This window comes from Hemicordylus capensis, chromosome 3 (genome assembly GCF_027244095.1).
Source record: "Hemicordylus capensis ecotype Gifberg chromosome 3, rHemCap1.1.pri, whole genome shotgun sequence".
Taxonomy (NCBI): Eukaryota; Metazoa; Chordata; class Lepidosauria; order Squamata; family Cordylidae; genus Hemicordylus; species Hemicordylus capensis.
In genome coordinates, this window is record NC_069659.1 from 257,183,837 (window position 1) to 257,198,993 (window position 15,157).

General features: G+C 41.6%; 1 protein-coding gene across 2 annotated transcripts in view; it reads right to left on the reverse strand.

Annotated features, from left to right (window-relative positions):
• Positions 1–518: 518 nt before the first annotated feature.
• Positions 519–15,157, reverse strand: part of MKI67 (marker of proliferation Ki-67) — a 49,598-nt gene continuing 34,959 nt past the window's right edge. For both annotated transcript variants that reach the window (XM_053310046.1, XM_053310047.1), the window contains exons 12-15: positions 14,118–14,243; positions 8,060–10,422; positions 3,168–6,171; positions 519–1,002 (exon numbers count right to left, since the gene is read on the reverse strand). In XM_053310046.1, the coding sequence (XP_053166021.1) occupies positions 866–1,002; positions 3,168–6,171; positions 8,060–10,422; positions 14,118–14,243 (5,630 nt within the window). In that variant the 3' untranslated portion in view covers positions 519–865. The remainder of the gene's footprint in view (positions 1,003–3,167; positions 6,172–8,059; positions 10,423–14,117; positions 14,244–15,157) is intronic.

Genomic DNA, 15,157 nt, shown 5'->3' on the forward strand with positions numbered 1-15,157 from the left:
CAAATTTAATTTGGAAGACAACTGATCTGGATGCTGCTGCTTGCATTTTAAAATTCTAATTATTTCTTAAATTAGAAAAAAATATTACCAATTTACATTTTCCAAATGTTCTTGATGGGAAAGTAACATGTTGACTCAAGCTGACAGAAAGGTTGATCTTGGTGTTGTGAAACCTCTGCATTTTTTAAGAAGATGCCCTGGTGAACGTTGACATGTATTGGAAGCTCTTGGGCATCTATCTTAATCAAAGCATTGCCTACACTTAAAAGTAGAGTCCTGTTTACATGACACTGAATGCATCAGAAGGGAGACAAAATAAGTGGAACATACAGTCTGTTAATCCTGTGCATCCACTTGCTAGAGTGCTGTGGTGAAATATGGACTGTGTTTCTGCTTTGTTCTTAAAAAAAGAACAACTAGCACTGAGTTGCTGTTGCCTAAGAATAGAATGCAGCCCAGCATGTGCTCTTATGACACTCATATTAGTCTTGGACTGGAAGAGTATCATTGAAGGAAACTTTTAGACAAATGCATAGTTTAATGTCAAAATTCATAAACAGTAGTATCAACATTTAAAAATTATTACGACAATGCAGTTCAGAGCAGTAAAAACCCAAAACAGAAGCCCCATGTCCTTACATCTTTTTTAAGCCCCACAAACACTTGAAAAGATATTTACAGAATTTTGTATGATAAAGTATATCAAAAAAGGATCAAAATTAAGAACAAAGGATCAAAATTAAGAACAATTACCCAAAGAAAAAAAAATTTCTAAATTCAAAGTACTCTATAAAAACTGGATCTGAAAATCTTTCAGCCACACTTATTTTCTACATAGAAACGTTACAAAAGCCAGTATCAAATATTACAATATTTCTTTTCTTGTTCTTCTGCTTGCTCTCGTCTTGCTTTTTATTTCAGCAGCAGGCTCAGTCATGACTTTGGTTTGCTCTTCTTTCGTTTTCCTTCTTCCTTTTCGCATTATTGTACTTTCAATGTCCTCTGTAGATAAAATGTATTGTTAGCAGAAAGATATATATTATTTACATCATTTATATACCAGAAATAGACGTCCCCCCCTGCTTAGACAGTTTAGGCTAGAAAACCTACGACATAGACTTTGCAGCTAGACTAAGTATTTCAGAAGTTGGAGGGGGAGAAAGAAAGAATAATATAGAAGCAGGAAAGTGCACACTGAAATTCAGAAAAGGAACAATGTAAGAGTGAGAGATACAAGGCAAAAAGACACCATGGTAGGGAACAACAGTGGAGTAGCATGATTAGACAACAGGAAGAGCATTATTCTATTATCTGGTTGGTATCTCATTTCTGCTCATATTGCTTCAGTCTAGGGGAAAAAACCCAAACCATATTTAAACAGCTTCTTAGCTGCCTCTTCACCTCACCGAAAGACGTATCAGCACTGTGGAAGTATGGCTGAGACCATAAACTAACCCTTGAAAAACCTTATGCCTGACATGTAGGATGCAATTCCGCCCCCACCCCACCCTCAGATTCAAGGTGTAGAACTCTTTACTAGGCTTGTGCCAAAACGTTTCAGCTCCAGGGGCCATTTCGGTGCTTTGGCACCGGTGGGGGTAGTCCTTTAAGGGCGGGGGAGGGTGCACTCACCCCTCCCGCTGCATATCCCCCACCGGCGCTCAGTTACTTTCAAGCCCCTCGGGGGCGGCAGCGTTCCTCCCTGCCACCCAATTTTTGTCATCGGCCGGAAGTGGCTGGAAGAAGAAAGCGCGCGTGCGCCTGTTGCTGGCGTGCACGCGCCCGTCTGCCATGCGGGTGCTCGCGCATGACGGGCACATGCGTGGTTACTTCTTCCAGCCACTTCCAGCCGATAACAAAAACGGGGCAGCAGGGAGGAACGCTGCCGCCCTGAGGGGCTTGAAAGTAATGGAGTGCCGGCGGGGGATATGCGGCGGGAGGGGTGAGTGCACCCTCCCCCGCCCTTAAAGGACTACCCCCGCCAGTGCCGAAGAAACTTCGTGCACATCCCTACTCTTTACATTCCAAATAGGCTGGGTCAAGTTGCATCACTGTCTCCAAGGAGACAAATTCATAGGAACACAGGAAGCTGCCATATACTGAGTCAGACCATTGGTCTAACTAGCTCAGTATTTTCTTCACAGACTGGCAGCGGCTTCTGCAAGGTTGCAGGCAGGAATCTCTCTCAGCCCTATCTTGGAGAAGCCAGGGAGGGAACTTGAAACCTTCTGCTCTTCCCAGAGCGGCTTCATCCCCAGAGGGGAATATCTTGCAGTGCTCACACATCAAGTCTCCCATTCATATGCAACCAAGGCAGACCCTGCTTAGCTAAGGGGACAAGTCATGCTTGCTACCACAAGACCAGCTCTCCTCTCCTAATGTAATTATATGGAAGAACATAATTACACATTCTTTACTTGGAAACTGTGGCCGAGACTCTATGGGGCTAAAAAAATGCACTAAATCTCAAGGAAGGCAACTGGCCTACCACTGAGGGCAGAAACCAATTCTGTCTCTTCAGGTATCACGTGTAGCTCAGATTGTTTCATGTTAAATACATATTATTAACTTCATTCATATAAGATAGCCTGTAAGCATAACAGTTTGGCATGAATGGGTTGGTTGCCTGGTTACTTGCATTCCTGGAATGCACTTCTTTTTTACTCCCCCATACACCCTGCCTTAAGAATGCCACAGGGTTCCCAGATTTCATGTGTACAACTGAACTTTTTGATTCATGGTAGCAAAATAACAAAGAAGGAACTACTGTCGTTCTCTTTCCCTCACTAAGTTTGCCCAGCCATTATTAAAATATAAAGTTTTAAGTTGTTTTCCTCTTTCAGCCTTAATGGGGTGGAATCTAAAGAACCACAGTAGTTGTTAGGATTCTCTACTTCACCATATTCTATAAACAATGTAACAAATGTAAATTGTGAGAGATCTCAGACTAAAAACAGAAACAAAACACACACTGTGTTTACAGTATATGTCACTGACTGATTTATAAATCAGTTTTAGAATTAAGATCAGTAGTATAAATATTTCAAATGTATTACCATAACCTCTTATCAAAACCTTAAGATTCCTTAAACATTTTGAACCTAAAACATGCTATTCTTTAAATACACACATCTCTAAATGTAGAGAAATGAGAAAAAACGTCATACCTGCTGGTTTATTTTCTGGAAGCAAACTTTTCTTCGAATCACAAGAAGTGGCACTGATCTCTAGCTCATTGTTAACCTGCTTCCGTCTGCCTCGTTTGGATGATTGTTTTTCCAATGGGAGAGCTGAAAGTTCCAAATCATTCTTTTGATTGTTAGAAATGTTACTTTGATCCATGTTTTTTGGCAACCTTTTTCTTTTATTGACTTTTTGTTGGTTGTCCCCTAAATAATCTTTCATGGCAGAAACAGTATGATCTTTAGTACTAGCACCTACAGTCAATCTACATTTTTCTCTGAGAGAAACAGTTGCTTCAGGTCCATCAACATTTCTTCTACCTCTTCTGTGCGGTTTATCATCTGACACAGAAGTCTTTTCCAAATCTACATTGTGCTTTTCCTGGAATGTCTCCTCTTCAGGATGCTTGCATTTTCTTCTGGCTGATTTGGAATGTGGCACTATTTTATTATTTCTTCTATTACATTTTGCTAGAGTTCCCCCAATAGCATCACTTTCTTCAAGGGTGCTTTGATTTTCACTGGTAGTTTCACTTGGCAGTTTGCCTGAAGCAGATGAAGGTAGAGTGATGCTTACTTTGAGGGAAGGAGGTACTTGAGATGCATGAACATTCCCCCCCCTTCTGCTTATCTTTGGTTGGCCCTCATTTCCAATATTTTTCAAAGGTACATTTTTTACTTTTACAGGTGTGACCTCATTGTCATCTCCTAGTTGGCCATTACTTGCTGTTGACATTTCACAAGGAATTACCTTTCTTCTACCTCTTTTAGATACAGTATCTTTTGTCACACTTTGTAAGTCTTTTGCAAGTGGTTGTAAAACCACTTTTTCTTGGTTGCCATTATCAAGCAATCTAGATTTTTTACTGGCAGAAACTGAGCTTTCTGCAAATGTATTCTCTGTTTTTCTCCTTCTGCCCCTACGTGGCAGATTCTCATTTGGAACAGCTGCAGTTTCCAAAGTGAATTGTTGTTGTTCAACATTCTTGGTTGCTGGTGGCAAAGATGAAATTTCATTTTTGAAGGGATAAGCAGGGGTAATTTTTCTTCCTTTTTTTGACTGATTCTCTTTTATTAAAAAAGTATTTTTGACCACCATATTTTGGTCTTTTGTATTGGCCTCCTCTTTAGTATCATATTCTGAGAAAGTTTCATGAGGAATGACTTGCTTGCTTCTGCCTCTCCTGAGTGAAGCTTGTGTCACCTTTTGCCTTTTTGATGTCCTGTGCTCTGCAGGAGCTTGTGCATTTTCTAAGGACATATTTTGGGCTTCATTAGGACTCTCTTCAATTTTAAATTCTTGCAAAGAACATTTTTCTTGGTCAGAAGTGGAATTGTCAATTGATGGGCCTGCTTTTTCAAGAGTAATATTTTCCAAAGGCAAAGGTACAGTGACAGTCCTTTTCCCTTTGCCCCTTCTTGATGGATTCTCTTTTACAGTGACAATTGTATCTTGGCCTTTTGTATCAGCTGCCTGTTTACAGTCATTGTCTGTGGATGTTTCATGAGAGTTATTTTGCCTGCTTCGGCCTCTCCTGGATGGGTTTTCTTTTCTCACCTTTTGCCTTTTTGGTGGACTGTGCTGCTCTGCAGGAGTTGGCTCATTTTCCAAGGAGACCTTTTGGGTTTCATTAGACTTATCTTTATTTTGAATTACTTGCAAACCTTTTCCTTGGGCCAAACTGAAGCTGACTGCTGATGGGTTCTCTTTTGCAAGAGCAGGGTTTTCCAAGGAAAAATGTATGTTGTCTTCAAGTTTGTCTTCACAGATTTCTGCAATGGTGTGCTTCCTTGTAGAAAGAGATGTACCAGCAGCTGCTTTTCTTTTGCTCCTTCGCAATATATTTTCATTTGTAGGAGTACAGGTTTCCAAAAATGCATTCCTTTTTTCTTCCTGAGCACTACCTTCATCTCCAAGCACACTTGCATCAGAGTTCTCATTCTCCACTACAAAGTGAACCTTTTTTCCTTTCCCCCTTGTCACTGGGTTTTCCTGTGCTTCTAGTGAACCACTTTCCAAAATTTCTGTTTTATGCAGTTTAGGTGCTGTGAGTTCTAAACTTCCAGATTTATCCCCAACAGCTGTGCTTAATGTTTCAGTATCTGTTTGCACTGGCATAGCCTTTCTTCTCCTTGTATTTCTTTTAAGTAGGTTGTTTCCAGTGTAGTCCCTTGAAGTTTCAAGATTTTTGTTTTGCATGTTGTCTTGGGGATTCAGTTTTATAAGTTCAGACATCAGCTCAGGCTCCTTTTTTTTACCTTTTCTATTTCTAGATGTAACATAAGTTTTTGTAATTTGACAGCTACCATTTTCTTGGGTTGCTGCAGTGTCTTCTAAATCTAAGCTTGCTTCAGTTTTCCCATGTCTTTCAGCTGCCACCCTCTTCCTGTTTACAGGAAGCTGTATTTTGACAGGAGTTTCCGTTAAAGTTTCCATTATTTCTTGAGTTTGGCTTATGTCAACAGACTCCATGCTCCCATGTGTTTTTGCAGCATTTTTTCTAGAAGTTCTTCTTGAAGAGCTTTTTGTCATCTCTGAACCTTGAGCCACACATTTTTCAGTGACATTCTGGTCAAAGTTTTCATTTGTTTGCATACAGTTAGTTAATTTTGCACAGCTCTGTGTCATTTTTGTATTATGTTCTCCTGCAAAAGTGGATTTATTAATATTTCCTCTTCTAGTTCTTCTGATTGAAGACAATGGTTCAAGCATTTCTACATTTATTGTTGCAGGATTTCTCTGTTTTGCAGCTGGCTTTTTCACAGAAACCATTCTGGCTACATTTTGGAGATCCATTCCATCTAGAAAGCTTTCAGGGGCACACACTATTTTGTTAGTTTCTACATCTGTCTCTACTTTTACTTCATTAAGACAGCTAAATATAACTTGTCCAAAGTTGTCCTCTAATTTTAGTTCATTTTTACTGTCGTTCCTTGGTATTGCAAAAGGAGATTTTCTTTCAAATGAAGCTTCCAGTTTTGTTTCTTGCTGAAATGAAAAAATGATACTTTTATCTTTACCCATACATAACTAGATGGCAATCAATGACATTAATACTCATATATACAAACAGGACTATTGGATATAGTAATAACCAACAACCTGCCACCAAAAACGATTATTTCGTTTATGTTCATGCTTCAGACGGAAACAATGTTTTAAAATGACATGATCCTCAACTAAAAATTAAGTTCAAAGGAAGGACTAGTTTGGGAGTTGATGTAACATTTCCTTGAAGGTGTGATCCTCTGAGTATGAAGTCCTGCCTTCTAAGCACAAAGGAAGATTATCCACTGCCACTCAAATTCTGAGGTAGTGTGAAACTGCAAATGACAGAAATATATTGCCTTCAAATGTTACCATGAGAGCCTGTTTGTTGGTCCCCTGAGGAGCACCGCTCTGTATTTGGAACTACAAGCCTGTAGTCACCACTGCTTGCACTTTGGATCTCACAGGACCGTGAGAACTCCATTTTGTTTCACCTGTAGCAGACTCAAAGGGCATGTCACTATGGCAAGCAGATTGGGAGAAGGAACTCTCACATCAAGTTCAAAGCACAAGACTGCAGCAGGGCCTCCCCACGTAGTCACCCCCTGATTACTCAACAGGTGGGAAGCTGAAGTAGACATGATTTAATCAAGAGCTATTCCTTAAAGAATAATCCAAGTATTCTCCCTATGTTGGCACAGAGAACTATATTGGCACAGAAAAGTCAAGACAGCACAGCACCTCCTCAGGAAGGAGTGGTAAGAAATCAACAAGTCATATCCTTTTGCTAATGAGCTTGTTAATAGCTAGCTCAAGGCACTGGAAGTTTGCTTGTTTACATTTTAGTTACTCACAGATATTCTGACAGACACAAGAGATAAACTTTGATACATTCATTTGGCCTCTTCCCACACAGGTCTTTTCAGACCTTCCCTAACCTTTGTCCAGGGTTACTCTTCACTTTTGAATAGCACAATGGTATGTCCTGTGCTTTGTCCCTTTTGTCTGCCTTTGCAAGGTGTGCTTAGCATAACACCCTTGGGCAAGAATTTGCCTAAAAGTGGTGAAGACACCATTAATCAGTGTGTGTCTTCTAGGTCACCAGTGCCTTCTGTGTACCTCAGAACCACCACTCTTCCCCCCACATCTTGGTATTGGCCACATCTTGCCCTACACCACCACACCAGGTTTTCCTAATCTGGTCTGCCCAGCATTTGTGGCTGCAAGGTCCAATAAAATTTTGGATTTACTCTTGGTTCATGGACCCCTGCTGGTCTCTGGATCCTGTTCCTACCCCAGAGAAGACAAGTCTTTCAGTAAAGACTGAGCTGCAAGGTTTCAACTGTTTTATCTTTGAAGGAGTGAGGTAGTATATAATCCCTATCCTTAAAACTCTACTTAGCTTTCTCCTCATTTCTCCTTTAATCAAAATCTGTTCGTTCCTCTCTACCCAGCCTTGGGTGAACCTAGTTCGAATACTCAAGCCAAATTAACTCCTTGTGAGCCATAACGTAGTCTTTGCATCTTGTTGGTCTTGTTAGCCTATATCAGCTTAATATCATTGCTTAATAACAATTATTTCTCCCTAAACCCTCAAATAAAACCTTACTTTGTTTTTGAACTTTAAACCTCTCCATTCAGTTTCTTACCATGGCCAAAGCTTTGAAATGTATCATGAAGGTGGACTGCTCCATTTAAGATAGCTAAGTCTTCCACACAAGCCTAAAAAAGTAGCTCAGGGTCCCGCCAAGTCACTGGGAGCAGTTTCATTAACAAAATGTTGTGTAAGAGTACAAAATCATGCTAATGGCTTCCTCAACTGAAATAATGGGTGAACTGCCAATATAAAACAATCTTTCCCCACTATTTAAAATAAAACAAGACTCACCTTATATCCATCCACAGTGTCCAACATTTCTTTAACGCCGGTATAATCTATTTCAGGACTGAGAGAGCTCTGCTTAGGTTCAGCCATAAGTTTCTGCAATCCCAAGTAGTCATCAAATTGCATAAACCTTTGCTTTGGTGTCTTCAAAAGTTGACTAATGCCAACTATATCTTCCAGAGGTTCAGATTTTTGCTTCAGTGTTAATCTTTGAATTCCTTCCATGTCTTCCAATGGCTGCTCTTTTCCCTTAAGTACTTTAATAACTTGATTAATACCAAGTTCTCCCATAAACCGTTTTCTTTGTTTTTGTTTTTTCTTGGTAACACTTCCCATGACTTCCTCTAACATTTTATCTGGAGACTTTAAAAACGTAGAGCAGGCAATTTCATCTCTAATTGCCTCTATTTTGGACTGTGTCCTTGTGTGCCTCTTAGCTGTCAAAGGGGCCTCAGCAGCTTCTACTTCTTGCTTGAGCGTCTTGGCTACAAAAGAGGCCTCAGCAGCCTCTACATCTTGCTTGGGAGTCTTTGATTGCCTCTTGGCTGCTGAAAGGGCCTCATCAGCCTCCGCTTCTTGCATAGGTGTCCTCATTAGCGTCTTGATCCCAGAAAGGGCTTCAGCAATTTCCACTTCTTGCTTGGGCGTCCTTAAGCTCCTCTTGGTTGCTGAAGGGACTTCAGAAGCCTCAGCTTCTTGCATAGGTGTGCTCATTAGCATCGTGACCCCAGAAAGGGCTTTGGCAATTTCCACTTCTTGCTTGGCCGTCCTTAAGCTCCTCTTGGTTGCTGAAGGGACCTCAGCAGCCTCTACATCTTGCTGGGGAGTATCTGATTGCCTCTTGGCTGCTGAAGGGGCCTCATCAGCCTCCACTTCATGCACAGGTGTCCTCATTAGCACCTTGACCCCAGAAAGGGCTTTGGCAATTTCCACTTCTTGCTTGGGCGTCCTTGAGCTCCTCTTGGCTGCTGAAGGGACCTCAGAAGCCTCAGCTTCTTGCATAGGTGTGCTCATTAGCGTCTTGACCCCAGAAAGGGCTTCAGCAATTTCCACTTCTTGCTTGGGCGTCCTTAAGCTCCTCTTGGTTGCTGAAGGGACCTCAGAAGCCTCAGCTTCTTGCATAGGTGTGCTCATTAGCGTCGTGACCCCAGAAAGGGCTTTGGCAATTTCCACTTCTTGCTTGGGCGTCCTTGAGCTCCTCTTGGCTGCTGAAGGGACCTCAGAAGCCTCAGCTTCTTGCATAGGTGTCCTCATTAGCGTCTTGACCCCAGAAAGGGCTTCAGCAATTTCCACTTCTTGCTTGGGCGTCCTTAAGCTCCTCTTGGTTGCTGAAGGGACTTCAGAAGCCTCCACTTCTTGCATAGGTGTTCTCATTAGCACCTTGACCCCAGAAAGGGCTTTGGCAATCTCCACTTCTTGCTTGGGCGTCCTTGAGCTCCTCTTGGCTGCTGAAGGGACCTCAGCAGCCTCTACTTCTTGCTTGGGAGTCCTCAGGAGCATCTTGACTTCAGAAAGAACTTTGTCAGCCTCCATTTTTTGCTTGGGTGTGCTTGTGAGCCTCCTGATGCCTGACAGTGTTTTGTCAGCCTCTGTTTTTTGCTTGGGTGTCCTTTTGAGCCTCTTGACCCCTGAAAGGATTTTGTCAGCCTCTGCTTGTTGCATGGGTGTCCTCATGACCTCAGAAAGGGTTTCATCAATTTCCACTTCTTGCACAGGTGTCCTCATGAGCGTCTTGGCCACCGAAGGGGCCTCACCAGCTCCCGCTTCTTGAACAGGTATGTTCATGAGTGTATTGGCCTCCAAAGGGGCCTCAGCAGATTCCGCTTCTTGCATGGGAGTCCTCATGAGCCTCTTGACCCCAGAAAGAACTTCGTCGGCCTCCATCTTTTGCTTGGGCGTCCTCATGAGCCTCTTGATCCCCGACAGGGCTTCAGCAGCCTCAATTTTTTGCTTGGGCGTCCTCATGAGCCTCTTGACCCCAGAGAGGGTTTCGGCAGCCTCTATTTTTTGCTTGGGCGTCCTCATGAGCCTCTTGATCCCAGAGAGTTCATCGGCAACCTCTGTTTCTTGTATGGGAGTCCTCAATATCTCTTTGACTTCTGAAAGGGACTCTGAGAGGTTCAAATCTTGTTTTGGACTTTTTCTTTTATCCTGTACTCCTACTTTGGCTTCATTTACTGCTGTTACCAGTGAGCTGCTTTTCCTCGCAATCTTTTGTATGGCAGTATTCTCTCCTTCAGGAGTCACCTGTAGCTTGTCTTCTGTAAGACTGGAAACTGGAGGTATTTCTCTCAAGAAAGGTGATGCTACATTTTGATGACATCTTTTTGGGCTTGGTATGTTCAAAGGTGATAAAGTCATCTCTCCTATTAGAGATAAAATTGAAAAAAAATATTGAATGGACTGGTAAAAGAGGTAAGGGTGATTCTAAATGAAAAAGGGAATTCTTGTTTTTCCTAGAGAAGTAGAGCAGTCTGCCTGTTACCAAAGGGGAAATCCAGTTGCCAGAACCCCAGGAGGAGGGCTTCTCACTTGCCTAGACAAGTACAGAAAGAAGCCCCTCCTTCCAGCTACATCTTCAGTTCTCACAGTTGATTCAAGATGTAAAGAAAAAGCAGAGGATAGGAAAGATAGATTTTTCCAGAAGGCTATTCATAATCTGTGTACTTGTATTCAACAAGAGTGAGTCAAACTATCCTAGTTCCACCAAGAGGAGGAGAAATTTACTGACATGTTTAATCCTCTTGCTTCTGGCAGTAGAATATCCTATCAAATGGGATTTGATAGCAATATTTTAATCTGTGCTGATTTTTAAATATGATTTTAAATTTTGTACACTGCCTAGAGATGTACATATCAGATGGTATAAAAATGATAAATAAATAAATAAATAACTGAATGAATGTGAACCCTAGATGGGAAACAAGGAACAAAGTTATCAGAATCTAGGACATCCTATAACATTTTTCTTTCACCTTCACAGAGGACCACCTAGCTCCTCAGATGAGAGTTTGGGGCAGTATACAAATATGCTAAATTAATTAATTAAATAATAAATAATATCTATTAGATAATACCTTGCAAATGTGTGAATCTAACTTCCAAGATATATGTCTTCAGCCAAAGGCTGCTATATTCCTAAATCAATTGATTGCAAAATAGGAGATTTCTATGCAATGATTTGTATGTAAAAGCAACACATATGGAATCAACTTAACGGGGAAGAATGTTCTTGCAATGTGCTAAGGAAGACTAAAAAAACAAAGACTTGCATCACTGGGATACCAATATATTGTCTAAGCAAAACTGATATCCAATCTGTGCTATTCTCTCCCATGTGGAATTGGGACTAAATGAAGGAAGCATAAATTCCTGTTCAATGGAGGGGGGGTGGGATAAGGTGAAAAGGGTTTTTTTTTAAAAGCAGTGGAGAACATTTCAAGCTCTGAAACCTAGAGTTGAGTTGTGATGACCACTAGAAAAAGTCTTCAGCAACTCCCAAGGAATTTGTTCCTGTTCTCTTGCACAAAGGAGTACTTGACAACAATACTGGTGGATACGCTTCTAAAAACCAGCAACATGGACACCTTTAACTCTTCTGGGTCAATGAGCAACCAAAATGAATCTATGCCTGCACTTTCTAAACTCTTTTTCTCAGTTGAGAAAAAGAGGAAACACATCAAACAGGCCTATTGGCCACAAAGTGGTTATAAACACTGCACCCCCACTCCCAACTCCACACACTACTTGAGGAAAAAGGTCACTGTATGAAGTCGCAAAGAGGCCAAGTCTTTGGACACTCAAACTTTTCCACTATTCATTGAAATAGTTGGCTGTCTGCTCCTGCTGGTCCAAGGTCTCCACTTTGGAGATGCTTATCTCCGCTACACATTCTGCTAGCTGGATTCTGTCCAGGCTAAGATCTTGCTAGTTTCTAGGTGAAGACTTCTGGATCTGGTCCCTACCAGTTGACATACCAGTTCTTTTTACCTTCCTTGAATGTTTTATGAGTAGTTCAATGAGAAGAGGAAGATTCTAATCTAGAGGAGGGCTGGAAAGACTACCACAGGAATGTGTTTAGAGGGACTGAAGAAGCAAAAGCAGCAAGAGGTCAAGAACCCTTATATTCCTTCTCCTCAGAAGGAAGGGAGGGAGGGAGGGAGGGAGAGCTGCCTTTAAAAATCATTGGTTTCTACTATCTTATTTTTCAAACAATTTGTTGTTTGGCAACAACTTGCCAGTTTGGCCGCCTATTTTCTGGTAGCCACAACTATGGAAGCCATAGCCCTTACCAGTGTTTCCTCTAAGGCAGGCCTGCACAACATAAGGCCTGGGGGCCGGATTCGGCCCGCAGGGACTATTTTACTGGCCCCCAGGTCTCCTGCAGCAACACAGGAGCTGGAAACTGCCTTATAGTGCCATCCTATACATGTTTTCTCAGAAATATGTTCCATGGTGTACCCAGTAAAGCTTACTCTCATGTAAGCATGCCTAGCATTGCAGCCTGAAAGCAACAACAATTTAGGGAGAGGAAATAACTTGGCATTTGTTTGGGGCTGGCATGCACTCTAGGGGGCCCACTGATTGAGCAGGGACAGGACCTATTCTCTGGCCACTATCCTTGGTTAAAACTATGGATCCATTGACAGGGGAAATAGAGCCACAAACAGCTAATAATATTTAATTATAATGTAATAATGTGCTAAAAATTTGACCTCGGCCCCTGCACACCAAGTTGTGGATGGTTCCGGCCCACCAGGGCATTTGAGTTGTGCAGCCCTGCTCTAAGGCGTGCACATGTGTGCACGCTCACATGTATTTTGATGTGTGCTCAAATAATTTTGGGTCCCACTCAGGTTGAATCAGGAAGCCCCCACTCGGAATGCATGTGTGCACACAGTGCCTTGATACTGCCACCCAGAACAAACCTCATTCTGCACAGAGATGAAAAAACTTAGAGAGAACACTGGCCTTTACCTGCAAACTGAACTGAATCCAGGGAGGAGAAAGCAAACAAGGCTGCAAATAAATAAATAAATAAATAAATAATGTTCTATTTATCTTTCGTAGCCTTGAGTTAAGAAATAGCTACCAGCAAGCACATGTACCAAAAATAAAGGATCGTGAGGGTGGCAGCTGTTTGACCCCCGCTGAGAGGGATAGATGGCAGCACTTGAGGAGTGCGCGGGCACTGTGCAAAGTGTCATTCCCGTGGAGAAATGGGGATTAGGAGCACCCAAGAATACTGCTTTTCTGTGTGAGGAGAAGAGGTCACTGATGCCAAATAACTCACAATTAGAGCCTTTTAAAAAGCCTCTCTCTAGTTCATGATTTAAATAATTATTAATTTAAATAATTAATAATAAACCAAATAGAAGACTGGTTTACTTCCCTTACTTGGCACTCCAACAAATCCTGCCTGGCAGAACTGGCCAGGAGAGCCGCTCCTCCTGATGTCATTGAATCAGGGATTCTGTCTGCTACCAGATGGAGGTGCAATCTCACCTGAAAGACAGGCCTACTGCCACAAGGGAGGAAAAAACAAACACTTTCTCTAGTAGTCTTTTCAGCAAGACTACAAACATTGTAGAAGTCCCTATAGCTTTAGTACAAGAAGCCATAAGCATATACGATGTAGGGCGAACACATAGAAATATGCCAATTGGCTTTGGCTGTTAAGCCAAAAACTATTTTTCAACTACAAAACTGATAGAAATACCGCATACGTATGTTTTAAAAAAAGGAAGTTGTCAAACCTTGTGGAAAACATAAGCTTGCTTGCACCCTTATGCAGTTTGCAAGCTTCCAAATGGCCCTTACAAACCCTTGAGACAACCAGCTATATGGTGGTGGTGTTATTTGAACTTTCTTCAAATGTGGAGGATCACTGAAGTTACCAGATCACAGAAAACCTTTAGAATCATGACTTTATCCAGTTTCCAATGTTTACAGTTGGGTTGAGTTCAGACAGATCAAGTTACCACTTGAGGATTATTCACAATGGATGTTTTGAAAGAAAAGGAGAGAAAAAGCGGGGGGCGGGGGGAGAAGAGATACAAACCAGATTCTTCTGGAGTGTGTAATTCTGAGATTTCTTCTTCAGGTGGCATATTAGTCTTGTGAACAGAAGACAGACGAGAACTTCTCCGTTTCCAGTTTGGTGGACTGTTAAACATCTCAGCCATACCTAAAATAGCATTAAAGTCCAGTTAAAATATATTTCGTTTGTAGGCAACTAAGAGGAATAAATAAATAAATATATTTTATTTGTCTGCTCCTCAGAATAACCATCTTATATACAGTGCAATCCAAGCCCACAACATCACAAGCATTGATGCTCACAGCTGTTTGCAGCCACAAAATCTACAAGTAACATCAGAACGAACAAACTGTAGGAGCTCTTATGTTTCAATTTTTCCTCAGATTAATGATTCACTATGTGCTACAGATGAGTGGTCAAAAAGGACAACCCCAAAATCTATTGAGCTTAAATTAGTTGAACTGGTAAGACATTCAGGTGCAGTTATTATTTAATAGATCTCTTATCTTTCATTTTTGAATTAATGATGATGTGTTCCTATTTTAAAATTCAGTAGCTGAAAATTAGATAGGCTTATAATCAGGCATTCTGCTGTGGAGAATGGGGCTCACAAAATAGCTTACATCTTCAGAACAGCAGTGTAAGAATGAATTGTTTTGAACTGTTTCCAACAATGGACATTCTACCTAGCTGCAATGGCAAGGTGAGAGCGCAGGCCTTCTGAATCCCCTCCCTCACCCTCCACAAAAGTTTCCACATCATTATGTGGCCATTCCATCATCTTTATGTACCACTAGGAGCCAGCATCGCGTAATGGTTAGAGTGTTGGACTAGGAATGGGAAGACCCGAGTTCGAATCCCCATTCAACCATGACACTCACTGGTCAACTCTGGGCCAGTCATGCATCTCTCACCCTAACCTACCTCACAGGGTTGTTGTGAGGATAAAAATAACTGTGTACCGAGCTCCTCTGAGGAAGAGGGCGATATAAATGTTTTTTAAAAAATTTTTCCTTCTCTCTCTCTTCCTACCCCATCGCTTTTAGGGATGTGCCTGAAGC